This window comes from Kwoniella mangroviensis, assembly GCF_000507465.2.
Source record: "Kwoniella mangroviensis CBS 8507 chromosome 1 map unlocalized Ctg01, whole genome shotgun sequence".
NCBI classification, from domain to species: Eukaryota; Fungi; Basidiomycota; class Tremellomycetes; order Tremellales; family Cryptococcaceae; genus Kwoniella; species Kwoniella mangrovensis.
The window spans coordinates 10,074,613-10,089,030 of record NW_027062533.1 but is presented as its reverse complement, the minus strand read 5'-3'; the positions used below and the strand labels follow the sequence as shown (position 1 = coordinate 10,089,030).

The window sequence follows — 14,418 nt, the reverse complement described above, 5'->3', positions numbered from 1 at the left end:
ATCTCATCTTATGTAACAATATCAACTACCAAATCCCCTTCAATACGTAGATACAACAGACCTTTCAAGTCTTTTAGATGGTACGATACATACCCTGGATGTAGATGAATACACTGTACATCGTACATTGTCTGACCCGGCAACGGCAATAAGGTCAAAGGATCGGTCGATTGTCCTACAGCGTAGGAACAGGGAATGAGATACTGTATATACATTTTGGGTCTGTGTGAACCAGAAAATTTATCTCTCTAAAACACTGTATGATTGATTGGATAAACATAAATAATGTCCTTCAACCTTATCTTCCCCCTTTCCTTCCGACTGATGATATATGCAACCTCCCTCCACCGAGTGTATGTATATCAAACGTAAGATGAAATGAATATATATGCTATACGAGTATGCTACTCTGAGGGCATGTAAAAATCCTGAAATCCATGGACCTTCGGATTTGGGTTTTACTCTGGGCTACAAGTTCCCTCTCTCTGTTTTGCCAAATCCTGTATGAGAATGAGCGACTCCAGGCACTAATCTACTCATCGACCATCGGTGGTACCACCTTGGCAGCTACAGGTACATGTACCTCTCCCCCTTTGTCCGCTACGACAGGATGCGTGTTGGAATGTTGTCGAGGTAAGATGTAATCCTAAATTCCGACAAATACATTGGTCAGCTAACAGCTACGGTATTGACCATCGAACCAGAATTTGACATTGACTCACCATCTTACCATTATCCCTATCGGGAGAGACCAATCTGGCGTATTCAAGGTACAATCTGAACATGTAAGCTTGTAGATCTTCCCTTCTCCATGCTATGTACATTCATAAGATTATTAGCGATATCCTTTTATGCAACACAGACCATAAAATCACGAAGACAGATGTAGAATCGAGGCACACTTACTCCTTTCGACCCAACACTGTCCGTTCAACGCTATCCTCCTAGCTACTTCGTCGTGTGCTCCTCGGCCGGATGGTGTACCTCGGAAGCTAAGTTTTACATGCGCATCGATCAGCTTTCCGGGTAGTAATGTGCTTCGAGCAGCTGATGACCCACAATGACATGATTGAGAATAAGTCCGAGTAATCCATCTTGGATGGGACGTAAGCGTACCATTCGGGTAACGACTTGGTATCTGTCACAGGGATACATCGTCAGCTATCTTTCTCTTGTCTTGATGATTCAGCAGAACAGAGAATAAGGCTGAACTCACTCCATTCTGGGAAAACGGTTGCTTTGACCACAACGCTAAAAGAGAAAATACGGTCAGATACACGTTTCGTTAAAATGCAAGAGCGATGAACATATGCTCACTTGTTACTGGCCATCAATCGAGGGAATCGTGATGACCAAGCGTTACCATCGGTCTGTAGAGTTGAAGGAACATCAGTATCTCGTTTTGCTTCTCCGCCCTTCCTACCCTCTGAACGACCCTTTCACTGATTATTCAATCGACTGATTATTCGATCAATCACCGAATACGGTCGGAACACTTTTCTACCCTTATGGCCCTCTTCTATTCCTTATTCTCCTCACCCATATTACGAAGATCATAATCATCACTCACATCGAAGACATATTTGAAATCATTACTTCTCTCCGCATTATCTTTACCTGCAAATTCAATTTCCTTCTCCATCTCATCGCAAGTCCCATCATCCCAATCACACTGCCAATGCCCTCCAGCAAGTTTCACATCCATATAATATTCGCCTAATTCCTTCAAGGGCAATCTAGATAATTCTGCTTCTCCAGTAGAACCCACAGGAGCTAACACCTCGGTGTAAGAATCTGATTTATCGTTGGCCAAGAAATGTAGTCTCTCTCTGTGTGATTGACGCCATTTGGAACCTTTCTTCTTATCGTGGTTTAATCCCGTTGCTAGACCTCTCTACAAGTCATACCAAGTTGTATTAGCTGAGTATCACGAAGACATGGAGACGTGAGCTAGCTCACCCAATACAATTTCCCACTCTTCCTACTCCACTCTGGATCCGGTCCAACATCATCTCTTCTCCCATCTCTACCTATCGGCGTGACTGGTATATCGCCATTCAACATAGTCTTGGAGGGTACCAAGATAGGATACAATTTGGTATGAGGTTTTGGGTGCGTTTCCGAGTTATGTTCTTCCAATAACATCCCGTGATTCTCCATGTACGAAGGATGTTGACAAATGTCCATCGCAGGTCCATGAGCGTTGATGAACGTGTCGGCGGCGGCTATGCAAGCAATCAACAAGTCAACGGGGGATGCCATGGTATGGGTAATGCCTGTGGCACATCGAAATGGCTCTTGACAATTTGACTCACGTAATTCCTGTTCCCCTTTGTTCAACGGACTATCCTTAGCACAAGCTTTACTCCAATCTTGTTCGAATCTATCATTCTCATTAGGGTGGTTTGAGATTTTACCGCTCTTAGCAGCATTGATCAATTCTTCTTGTCTCGCATGATCAAGTAAGATGGAGGGTTGATCGTGAATAGTGAAAGTTGCCCTGTCGGGTTATATTTAACAATATCAGCTGCGTTCTTGAATGATTTCTTTTGGAAATGTTCAGCTATTTGATCTGACTCACCTAAAAGCTCCAATATGCTTGATGAAAGGTTCCAACAGATTGATCTGCGAGTCTGCTCTGGGTCTACTAGCCCACCATGTATCTCTAGAATAATCATCATTCCACTGCAACTCTACTTTGCCGTCATGTATGATCAACGTAAAAGTTTCTTGTATCTTTTCAGTTTCCTCTAATCGTTCTTGCAAAGTTTTGATAGGGAGACCGTAGAATGGTAGTAGTGACTCCATGATACTATTGAATGTATGCTAGTTAGCCAAAGAGTTCCGCTATATGACAAGAGAAAACGTGGGTATACAGACACTCACGCATCGTATTCATCAGGTAGTAAGACATTATTGTTTTCAGCGAAATGCCACCTATGTGTATGAGACAATATCAGTCATCCCGTTTGTCTTATGCTGTGTAACATCGTACTCACCATTCATCAAAACCTTTTGGTGGATTCCTATTCCATTTATCCTTATAAACCTTCACGGCCTGTTCTAACGATTGAGATTGTCTAGCCAGCATTGAATTCCATTTCATCTCCCCTTCCCTTAACAACCCTAAGATCGGATGGGTCAATCCCGAAGGCTGTGATTTAGTCTCATTCGATAGAGCAGAAAACTCATCATCGAAATCTGGATCGTAATCATTACCTTCGGAAGGTGGTTTATGCGACTTGACAATTCCCGGACTAACACTTTCCAGGACTAACATTTCGGCACGTTTCTTCTCGTTGGGCGATAATGCGTCGTATGGCGAGAGGAAGAGACACTGTCCATCTTCGTCGAATTCGGCTGGACGCGAGGGAGTGTTGGGGTTGAGGATGGGAGGTAACCACTTGGATGGTGAGAAGTAAGAAGCATCAGGTTCATGGTGTGGTAGATTCGGTGTAAGTGCTGGAGGTAATGTGGAAGGGGCGAAGGTGTGTAGGAAGAGGACTAGGATACTACCTGATAGTATCAGTATCACGAACCGACGTGGTATAGGTAGATTCAGTGGTGAAGGGAAAGGAAAATTCAATGCCATTTTGGTATATTGAGATTGGGGATGATTGAGCCAATCAAGGCTAGGTGAATTGAGGAGGGATTGTCGCGAGGCAGTATCTGATTATGCTGAGTTGATCTGTGATGGAGTGGTGTATGTGATTTTTTGCATCGATGATGTATGTGGTGTCTGGGTATATGAATCCGTGTGATGTGATGTTACAAGATGAAGCAAGTGAAAGGGGATGTGATGATGAGGATCAAGTGAAAGCAGCCTTGTAACAAACAGTCGTTGAAACGCGAACCAAAAGGTGAAAAAGAGGCTCGTGCGGAGGTCGAGATGAGGTGTGCGCTGTCTTCGTGGTCCACTGGCTGTTCGTCAAGAGCTATCGTGTTTCTGATGTTGTGTATCGGTGGATGAGGATGCCAAAGATGTATGAACAGATCGAGGTCGAGGTCGAGTGATGGACGAGATGTCTGTATGTCTATATAGGCAGATGCAAAGTCGGGTTGAAAAACTTGAGAGGTACCAGTGTTACCAACTTTAAAAGGGTGATGTGCAGCAGCAGCAGTACCATCTGAGACATCTCACCCACAAGCAGTGTCACCGTCCACCGTTTAGCGCAGAACAAGGTAAAATCAGGTAAATCACTTCCCTGTAAGTTAGGCATCCTGCTCTGCAAAGGAGCGGGCCTAATTCACAAGCCTCACGTGACACGGTATACACCATGCCTCGACCTGGGTTGTTCGCTGTTGGTACAACAGGATCAACATTACTCATCTCTTGCAACTCGACAACTGCAACAGCGATATCATCACCTCTTCTGCGCAAGAAGCATAGAGCCATATACAGTCTTATCAACCATCCGCGGATAAGAAGGACACATCGATCTACCGAAAAGCGACCTAGCATCGTCGACTCTTGCGCTCTTCCCAACATGCCTTCCCTACGATTCTGCGGTGAATGGTAAGTCGTCTCGTGCTATCTTGTCTGTTCGCCACCTTGACTCGCTATCAAATACTCTCCAATATAGCAATAATCTTCTTTACCCCAAGGTAAGTAACGCGCCTTCTTCCAAGCCATTCACATCACCACAAGCATGACTAACGGTAAGTGCTTTTCTAGTCCGATAACAACGCGAAGATCCTCTTGTATCAATGTCGAAATTGTCAATATGCGGAGAACGCTCAGCCTGATCCTGGGATGGCACCTTGCGTGTATAAGAATGACTTGTTGACTATTGCTAGGTAAGTATTTTCCTCAGAACTGAACAAGTAACGGATGAGGGCGATGTGAAGGATGTCAGTCGGATCATGGAGCCGTCATGCTAGACCAAGGAGGTGGAGCAAGACATTTTCAGATCTCAACCATCTTCGTAACTGATCTTAGAGTCCAGTATAGCACATACTGACCGATGTTTTTCCTCTGTGGCCTACAAATAGAGAACAAGCGGGAGAAACTAAAGACCTAGAAACGGACCCAACCCTTCAACGATCAGATATCGAGTGTCCTAAATGTTCTCATCACGAGTGAGTTTTGCGTCTGGCTATCCATCGACTACATGCTGACATTGTGATTCTTACCTCCTATAGAGCCGTATTCTACCAGGATCAAGCTAGGCGAATAACGACCAATATGACTTTATTCTACTATTGCACGAATTGTAAATACTCCTTTAGGGATCCTAAAGTCAAGCATCGTTAGTCACCAAACAGGAGAGACAAGGAATAAGTTGAATGAAGGAAAGGAAAGGACTTTGGGCAGACTGCCTACAAGTCGAAAATCGTCACCGAATAGTCACATGCGATTAGGTCTGGTGGGGATCTGCCTCATATAGTCAAGTCTCTTTCACTTGCAAGAACAAAATGATCTGTAATCATCGTAACATGTTGTATATCTAGAATAAACTGTTCATGAACATCGTATCTCACCATGTTTCTTATACTTCGTGTCATCAATATACCAATGCCTATACGAGCAGAAACTATCAAGCTACATCAAGCAAGAAAGGGTTACTAACCCTCTTCCATAGATGTTTATCATACGTCCCATTCAGATCGTTGTGACTCGCTTGGCTGGTCGTCAATCCCAATAGCTTTGAGTCTTTCCCTCACAGTACATTCATCGGGGAAAATTGTGTTATCACTATGAGACTTATCTCCTTCGATTGACTCCCAAAGATGGACCACCGGGGGCTGGTTCAATGAGATGAACTCGGTAGCCTTATCCTCATCCAATTTATGAACAGCTAATTCACCATTTTGCATCTTGACAGGATAAAGCATTGGAGTTAAATCACCGTTCTCCCTCCAATTTCCTTCTGTCAGATGACTTTGGTCAGATACAACGGTCTCGAGTTCAGCTCGCTTTCTGGTCAAGTATTCTTCTCTGAGTGAGTCTCTTCTCTTTTGAACCCCTTCTAAAAACGAACCATAATAATCTGAGATATCTAGATTCCCTACTCTAGACTCAGCTTTAATCTTCTCTTTGTTGGCTTCTTCCCGTCTCTCTTGGATGAACGAATCGAATTTGTCAGGTGATAAGCTCGGTTCGATACTGAATGACGAAACGATCTTGTGAGTTTTCTTTCCTTCTGGATCGAAAGTGAACAAAGAATTAAGACTGTGATTGAGCAACCGTTCCACATCTGAGATCGACCGCCTCTGGCAATTGTCTTTCCAGAGGTCTTTGGAGATCTCCCTCCTATCATCGTACGATCCCTCGGAGGTAAGTAAACCTAGGACTGTGGCAGCGAGACAGTCGGCAACCTGGAATTCGGAGAATAAATGGTCTGTGTAGTTCACCGACACGGAGGAAGCAAGTAGCTGTACAATCTGGCCCTCCAAATTGCCCTTCAAGGTATCCTTAAAATCTTGAGTCTCAGCTACAGTGATCAGGCTTCGGATCTTGTCCATATTGAGATGTACATGTTCTACCATCTCACTTCCACCCGGAGAGAGAGGATTGACGGTACTTCCAATCATACCATAAACAGTAGCTTTCAGCGCATCATTCCAAGTATACTCGACAATCTTCTCAAGATGAGTTGAATCGTTCAATCTAGTAAGATCGTTGTCCCTGAAACGAGCTTGCGCGGATGGACCTTTGGAAGTGAATCGGTACTTCTCACGGTCTTGAGATTGTTGACCGTAGGATCCAACTTGGCTTAAAGCGGATTGTACCCGAGATTGAATGGTGGCGTTATCGTTAGTAGACATGTTGACTGTTCGAACGGAAGGCACGGTATGAAGTACAGTAAAAACAATGGGGTTGTATTTGTGCGAAAATGGATTGTGAATATGTTGTGGTGTGTTGTGAATTTCCGCTTGTTGATACCCTCTTTATAACCATAGCGATTCGAGTCGATTTGAGAACCGACAGCTCCTTTCTCTTCAGGATTTATTGGTGTAGTTGATGTGGTAAACACAAATCAAAGGAGACTTTCACCTCTTTACTTCTCCACTTCTCCCAAATATGAAAAGGCAATGACGAATACTTCGATCAAAGCAATTGCAGGAAGACAAGGGCAATTGCTCCTCATAAGAACACTTCAGACATTGTGTATGCTTCCTCATGGACAGAGGAAGAAAGGATGATTGCCTGAACATGACAACCGCTTTCCACTGTGCAGAAGATTATTCGCAAAGGACCACAGTCGAGTCAAAATCGTTGGGGCGATACGGAAGCTTTTACGGTCTGCAGTCCTTCACAGATCATCGCAGTGAAGTGAGATGCTCATTCTTGCTTACGAGGGTTTTAGGGTTAAATTTGACGAGAGCTACAGTACAGTATTAGTGAGACTGTATTCGAATCGTAAAGTTTGCGCAAATGCATGATTTCGCACAGAAAATTGTCCCTTCCCATCCATTCAACATAAAACTCGAAATGCGTGTATCTAATCGTTATATTCTCTATAATCTATGTACAACCAATCCGATATTGTTATCTCTCGTCCGCACTGATGATTTAAGCACGAGCAATGGTGAGAAGATTATTAAATTCTTCTTCACCTTGAGCCATGCATAGCCCGTAGAAAATCGTAGTAGGATCTTCCATCAATTTGAGGGGTTCACCTAAGTATAGTAAAGTAATACGTCATTCGCCATTGGACTGATCATAGGCAGGACTAGAACAGATACTTACCAGACTCGACGATTTGACCTTGATCCAAGACTAAGACCCGATCACTGAATGAATACACATCAGCCACGAAGTCCAGACCTGCAGGCAGGAAGGAGATACTGACTATTGCATGATAGTGGCTAGACGATGTGCAATGACTAGCATTGTGGTGTCGGCAAAACATTCTTTGATTGTAGCGGTGATCTTGGCGTCCATCCTATAAGTCAAGTATCCTCTGAGCTTTGTCTCCAAAGCGATGTCGGAACCACGTCAGATCCGGACTCACTCAAAATCAACGGATGAAGTGGCTATCATGGCATTATAATCAACATTGTCATCTCGCATTTGTGTTTATATCGCGCTGTGACTCACCTTCATCCATGACAAGAATCTTGGACCTCTTCAACAATGCCCTAGCAAGACACAGTAATTGTCTTTGCCCTTGACTGAAATTTCCCCCCTCTGTAGGTGCCATCATCAACGATCAGCAAAATTCCAGACAAGCAGCATTGATATAGGCTGCTCACCGATCGCAACAAAAGTCTCGAGGTTCGCGAATGGGTTATTATCCAATTCATCTTTGCTTAAGCTATCCGATAAGAGATGTACTCGACGAAGAGCCTCGTAAATCTCATAATCATCTAAACTTTCGAATCAGCAAATGTCACATGGAAATGGCACGCATCTGGCTATGGCTTACCTCTGGTACCCATTACATCCAAGGCATCCCTCAGAGTACCACTACACAGCATCCCATCTTGAGCCACCATATTGAGCCGTTTTCTCAGTTCTGGCAAAGCCACTTGACTGATATCTGCAAGAAGAACCGTCTCATCAGTTTGTTGTTACATTGTCATGTAGTGCACGTACCGATATCATCGATGGTGATCGTACCACCATGAGGTTCAATCGCTCTAAACAAACTGAGAGCCAAAGTCGATTTCCCAGATCCGGTAGCCCCGACCAAACCGACTCGCATGCCAGGCTGCCATACGGGACAAGGACAGCGAAGAATGAACAATGATCAGTATCTGATCGATAATTTGCCAGTGATAGATCGGGCTCACTTTGATGCTGAACGATACACCTTTCAGAACTTCCGGAAGATCCGGTGCATATCTCACTTGAAGGTTCTGAACTTTGACTTCACCGCGACTAGGCCATGATCTTTCCGGTATCATGCCTTCTCTCGATTCTTCGTCCGGCATGGTGATATCTGAGATATCACGGAATATGCTTATCGTCAGAGAAGGATCAAAGGTAACATGAAGGCAACACGTACAGTGATTGATCCGTTCGGCGCTAACGAATGTTTCTTCGAGGTTACTGTTATGGTGATTAATTAGTCTAAGTACTTGGGCAGATCCACACCGAAGGTCTTACCTATATTGCTCGACCCAGCTGAAGATTCCTGTATATATCGATCGATCTTCAGCAAAAATCCAACGTGATCACAAGTGAGATGATCAGGCCAATACTCACCTGTAGATACGGTCAATGCAAAGTTTAATATTAATCCCGCTTGTGAAGCTGACAAGTCCTGTCGGATCAACGCAAAAGCCGTAGCAGCGACTACGACACTGGCGAATGACCTAATAACAGCTCGAACCCAGTTATACACTAAATCAGAACAGAATCTCGTCAGCCAGCTAGATCAAATGAGGCGAAGGTGACAATTCTTACCTGCCCAAGCCGCGAACCATGTCACCCGTTCTCGATTATTGATCACTTTCATAGAATGCATCATAAGCTTGTTCTGGCCGAATCTGCGGTGTGATTGTGTGTTTAGCTGCGAGGAATCAACAGGGAATTGAGCAACTCACGCTCTTACCATCACAACTCCATCGATGGTCTCATTGTAAAGTGAATACAGAGGGGACGAAGCAGTCGCGGTCAATCGTCGGATATCCGCTCGAAGCTTGTTCAGTCTTTTTGACACATTTGACAAGATCAGCACAAGATGTCTAGATTGATCGATCAAGGGTTCGCTGGCTTACTGATTACTGATCCAGACAAAAGGTATACCCCATATGAGCGCGACAAGAGAGATGATCTAATGAACCGAATTAAATCAAGTCAGAACAACTCGATCTAATCGCGATGCTGTTCAGGGCGGTAGTGATACGTACAGGCGTCTTGACGAAGACTACACCGGCTGCTGTAGCTAGTCCGAGACCTAGATCCAATTGTATGAGTTCCTCACTTCTTACAATCTGCGATCGAGAATCCAAAGACTCACCATCATTCAGGGTACCTGAACATTCCAATCTCTTGATCAGCTATATCCGTTGAGGACCAATATGAATCAACAGTCAGATTTCACTTACGTCCAAACCCATCAGCCGACTGAGAATCCAACCTATATACATCCTGTCCAAAAATATTCAACAGCCTCCCATGAGGGGTAGTTTCGAAGAACTGCAATGGCGCTTGGAAGACCTTTGAAAGTAGGGATTCATGGATTTTCTTACTTCCAGCACTGTAGAAACCAACATTTCGAATACCGTATAACCAAACCCATTTGAATGAACCCAAGGCTATACACCCAGCTGAGATTCCGGCGTAGACCATGAGATAATAGTTGATATGTGATTGTTCAGGATCAGAAGTCCATTTTTCCAACCAAAATGTTCGTGCAACAGCCACAAGCCGGTAGATCCCATATACCAAAGCTAACGCAGACCAGTACCAGAACCCTCCAGCAGATCGGAATACCATAAGGTAATGGTTTGACGCTACCCTCCCTACTGACTTGTGTTCTTCTCTGTAGAGATGCCGGGCTACACCACTGAATTCGTCTCTTTCTTCGAAATGATGCGATTGGCGACGATAAGGGGCAGTTTTGGCTACCCCTGGTGATTCCGACGGTTCATCGATTGATAATTCGGCCGGTGCGATGTCAACCAAGTTGGAGTACGATACCTCGCTTGCCGGACATGCTTGTTCTACTTGTCCACCTTTACTTAATGAAATGATGTAGTTGGAGATTGGGAGTACCAGAGATACATGATGACTGACCAGAACGACCGTACGATCTCGGAGTAAGAAGCCATTCAGACACTCATTACAGATGTATTGGGCCGTATGAGCGTCGACAGCTGACAAGATGTCGTCCAGATAGACTGTCTTTGCGGGCGAATACAGACATCTTGCCAAGTTGACTCTCGCTTTCTGCCCACCACTCTGCAAGCCAATAGATCAGCATCAGGCAATCGCTGAAAACAGTTCAGTCGAAACCGCATACGCACCAAAGTTACACCATTTTCGCCAACTTCAGTCAAATCGCCTTCGCTGAACAGCTCCAAATCAGGCATCAATGCAGCCTGTCTCAGCGCTTCACGATATCTCTCTCTCCACATGGGCTGACCAAAGAGGACATTGTCACGTATGGACCCATGTCTAATGAAGCTTTGCTGAGGTGCATAGGCGATAGAATCGGACAACCATTCTTCAGTGGTCCACTGACGATTTCGAGGATAGACAGGTGTCGAATCAGGTAATGAGCGAGGAGCAAGAACCGCTCCTGATTCGATATTGGCTTCTCCGAGGAAAGCTCGAAGCTATCACACGTAATTGATAGGCCCAGGCATTAAATCGTCGAGACATACCATGACTTACCAATAATGTTTTCCCAGATCCTAGGGGTCCGCATAGCAATGTTAACTTCCCTTCCGGGATCTCAACATCAATATCCTGCAGCTTAAACCTCGGAGTTTCATCATCAGTAACAGCTTGTTTGGCAGAAGGCCACCCGATAGTAGCGTGATCACAGATGATTCGAGTAGAGGCATTCTCCCACTGAGATTTATCGATTTCTGGCTGGCTCAAGTATCTACTTAGACGATCGCTGGATACTTTATTTTGAAGGAATACCTGGATGATCATTGGGAATGTACCGAGACCGTCTGCGAACCAGAGCAATCAGTAAGCCACGCATCGACAGAGACGACAGTCTTGTTGGAAAGGCATACCCTTCACCCGATAGAAACTGCAGTTTAAGATAGCACTTTGTCAGTCGTATCGCCCCGAAAAACGGATGACACGCTACTCACATATTTAAAGCTACAAATGCAGTGGCAGGATCAAGCGATCTATGCAATACCTTAGTATGAAAGCCGAACATGACCAGAAGAGCAATTATTGGCAGCTGTTCTGCCAGAATGTTAAAGCTAGTCCCTAACGTGTATCGCCATCGTTGCCAACTATGAGATGTCCATGGTCAACTATCGAGCTCGTTGATCGACCGGTTCCGGTTCTAGTGAGCTTACCTGACTTCCTCCTCACGCAACCGACGGATTCTACTCATAAAGTATGGCTCGAACGCATTGAGCTATATACAGAATTATCAGTCACAAGTACAAGATGAAGCATACATTCATTCTACGGGACGACTCACCTTGATCACTTTGATACCTAATAGGAACTCCTTCAGAGCACCGGTTCTAGCATCTCTCGCTCTTGCCCATTCTTTGTCACAGCCTATCCATCCACTCATCCGTGTCAGCCGTCGTCAAGCTATGTTCAAGGATGAGGAATTGCTCACGATAGATAAGTTTCGAAACCAGATACGACAGTGGCATACTCAAAGGTATACAAGCTATACCGACTAACGCGCTCACCCCTAGCATACCGTAAAGCATGCCAACACCAATGAACACTATCGTCGCACCCAATCGACTTGATCAGCACGAGAGATCTCGAGCAAGATGTAGATATAAAGAGGGAGAAAGCTTACAGGTGATCATACCGTTACCGAAACCCCAAATGTGAGTAGCCATCGAGGCGACTATACCAGTATCAATAGTGAATAAGTTCATGACTTGACTTCTACCCTGATTACCATCTGCTTTATCGCCGGGAGAAACATTATGCGCTTCAAGAGCTTTCGCATCCGTTGTTCGTAGAATTTTCGACAACAGCTGTTACAAGGGTTTCAACAAACGGATATAGACCTATAATCGGATGGAATCTGAGCTTACCAAAGAACTAAGATTCATCCTGATCGGTATATGGAGGAGGTAATTCTCTCGTACGCTACTTATAGTCAACATCTCCCATCCACCAACTCGGTTATGATATGCTGACTCACTATAAATACGAAGACAGCAAAACTGGTATGGGAGAAAGATGGTTTAGTCAGTATAATTCGACTGTCATCGTAGAGCACTGAGCAGCTCACCTTCAACCGCTTGACCGACCAACAGACCCCAGCACATCAAATGCGCATAACTCTTATCTGACCCTTTAGGCTCTTTGAACGACTGTATGATCTCATGCATCGCAGCGATCTGAACGAAACTGATGAGGTTCCTAAATATCTCCAAGGCAGCAGCTATCAACCATACCATAAGTGATCAGTATTAGCAAATTCGCTTTCCCTAGTTTGAACGAGAGATTTGACTTACTAATAAATACAGCTGTCCCTTTACCTCTCCACATCGATTTAACCAGATCCCACCCTGTCACTTTATGAATATTGAGATGAGCTTTATTCTTATCATCCGTAGAAAAGACATTCTCTGTTATACCGCTATTTCTAGTCCTTTCTTCCAGTAGAGGCAAATCGTCTTGGACCAGACTTTCAACTTTCATTGATGTGTAAGCTAAATTACCAATCTACGATATATAATCGCAATATCAAGTATCTCTCAGTCAGCCGAACTCATCTGGAGATAACAAGGGAGAGACAGTTATATATAATGGTTTCATTTGATGGGGAGTAGGGAACATGACTTGACTCACATAACCAAGAAAGATGAAACTCAACATCGATGAATTGTCATAATCCAATACATTACTCTGTTCTTCTCCTTCGCCTTCCTCCACCGATCCAATGATATCTTCCTCAGAGCTTCCGATGGTGATTCCAGACAAAGGTACGTGTCCATGCACCCCGCCCTCCTCTTCAGGAGGAGGATTTAACTTGATCCTTACTCCACTATCACCTTTGGGTCTAGTCGTCTTTTGGGTCAATCTCACCTCGTTCAGTCCGAATCCCGTACCCAACCTTGGAGGTTCGAAGTACAATTTCGGGCCTCTCCTCATCATTCCGCCCACGAGGAACGAAGCGCACAAAAATGCCGTTCTGAGATAGTAGACTAGGGTGGAATTGGGAATAGATAAGGTAGGTGAAGATTCGTGGGTTTGGATGGTATACCATATTCCAGGTAATGGATGAATGATGATAAGCAGGAGAAGAAGGATGAAGTTGAACACGCAGAGTGCACGGTGCAGAAGGAGGTTGGAGATTTCTGGGATGGGAGATAGGAGGATGGCACGGATTATAATTGGCTTGAATACAGTGAGGGTATACAAGGCAGCCAAGAAGCTCTATTTTATCCAATGAAGAATATCGACCTCAGTCTTTCGTCGAATGAGGACTAGGAAGGTGTGACTCACTGTTGCTATCACGCCAAATATATCCAGTCCCATCGCAGTATATTTAGTCTGCCGTATGAACTCATCTCCATCTACAATTTTGCGATGCTCTTGAACAGCCATAAATAGATGGGCAACTTCTAAAGCTAAGGAACCGAAGATCCCAGGTGCTAGTAATGCCTTACAGATCTTGACATTTTTCTTGAATTGACCGATGCACACCGGCCTGTCCTTTTCTAAGTAGTCATTATGATCGGGATCATCGTATGATGATGGTGATGATGGATCTCGAGGTAAAAGCGTTTCAGTCTCGGAAGGTGTCCGTGTTGAGCTCATCTTCGATTATCGCAAATCGCTCAATCTCGTTC

At 44.4% G+C, this 14,418-nt stretch overlaps 4 protein-coding genes across 4 annotated transcripts; 1 reads left to right on the top strand and 3 right to left on the bottom strand.

Moving 5' to 3' along the window:
- Positions 1-532: 532 nt before the first annotated feature.
- Positions 533-3,592, bottom strand: I203_103822 (beta-1,2-xylosyltransferase 1; the record flags this gene model as incomplete). The annotated part of the gene is made up of 12 exons (XM_019147383.1): positions 533-646; positions 723-814; positions 907-992; positions 1,060-1,138; positions 1,217-1,251; positions 1,318-1,370; positions 1,571-1,894; positions 1,960-2,225; positions 2,316-2,500; positions 2,582-2,812; positions 2,887-2,937; positions 3,000-3,592. The coding sequence occupies 12 exons, from the start codon at positions 3,590-3,592 to the stop codon at positions 533-535; spliced, it is 2,109 nt and encodes a 702-aa protein (XP_019003048.1).
- An 895-nt stretch (positions 3,593-4,487) lies between these two features.
- I203_103821 (uncharacterized protein) lies at positions 4,488-5,254 on the top strand (the record flags this gene model as incomplete). The annotated part of the gene is made up of 5 exons (XM_019147384.1): positions 4,488-4,516; positions 4,584-4,605; positions 4,676-4,797; positions 4,993-5,079; positions 5,143-5,254. The coding sequence occupies 5 exons, from the start codon at positions 4,488-4,490 to the stop codon at positions 5,252-5,254; spliced, it is 372 nt and encodes a 123-aa protein (XP_019003049.1).
- Positions 5,255-5,589: 335 nt separating this feature from the next.
- On the bottom strand, positions 5,590-6,768 carry I203_103820 (uncharacterized protein; the record flags this gene model as incomplete). Its single annotated transcript, XM_019147385.1, has 1 exon — positions 5,590-6,768. One exon carries the CDS (start codon positions 6,766-6,768, stop codon positions 5,590-5,592), a length of 1,179 nt encoding a protein of 392 aa, XP_019003050.1.
- A 748-nt stretch (positions 6,769-7,516) lies between these two features.
- Positions 7,517-14,386, bottom strand: I203_103819 (uncharacterized protein; the record flags this gene model as incomplete). The annotated part of the gene is made up of 31 exons (XM_065517402.1): positions 7,517-7,623; positions 7,694-7,737; positions 7,797-7,889; positions 7,959-7,980; positions 8,045-8,134; positions 8,200-8,313; positions 8,373-8,486; positions 8,543-8,657; positions 8,740-8,888; positions 8,955-8,998; positions 9,056-9,083; positions 9,155-9,292; positions 9,356-9,438; positions 9,496-9,600; positions 9,670-9,725; positions 9,802-9,848; positions 10,000-10,855; positions 10,921-11,232; positions 11,291-11,577; positions 11,644-11,660; positions 11,725-11,874; positions 11,941-12,002; positions 12,069-12,151; positions 12,216-12,329; positions 12,408-12,591; positions 12,652-12,706; positions 12,762-12,783; positions 12,852-13,004; positions 13,078-13,288; positions 13,415-14,002; positions 14,072-14,386. The coding sequence occupies 31 exons, from the start codon at positions 14,384-14,386 to the stop codon at positions 7,517-7,519; spliced, it is 4,758 nt and encodes a 1,585-aa protein (XP_065374220.1).
- Positions 14,387-14,418: the final 32 nt, after the last annotated feature.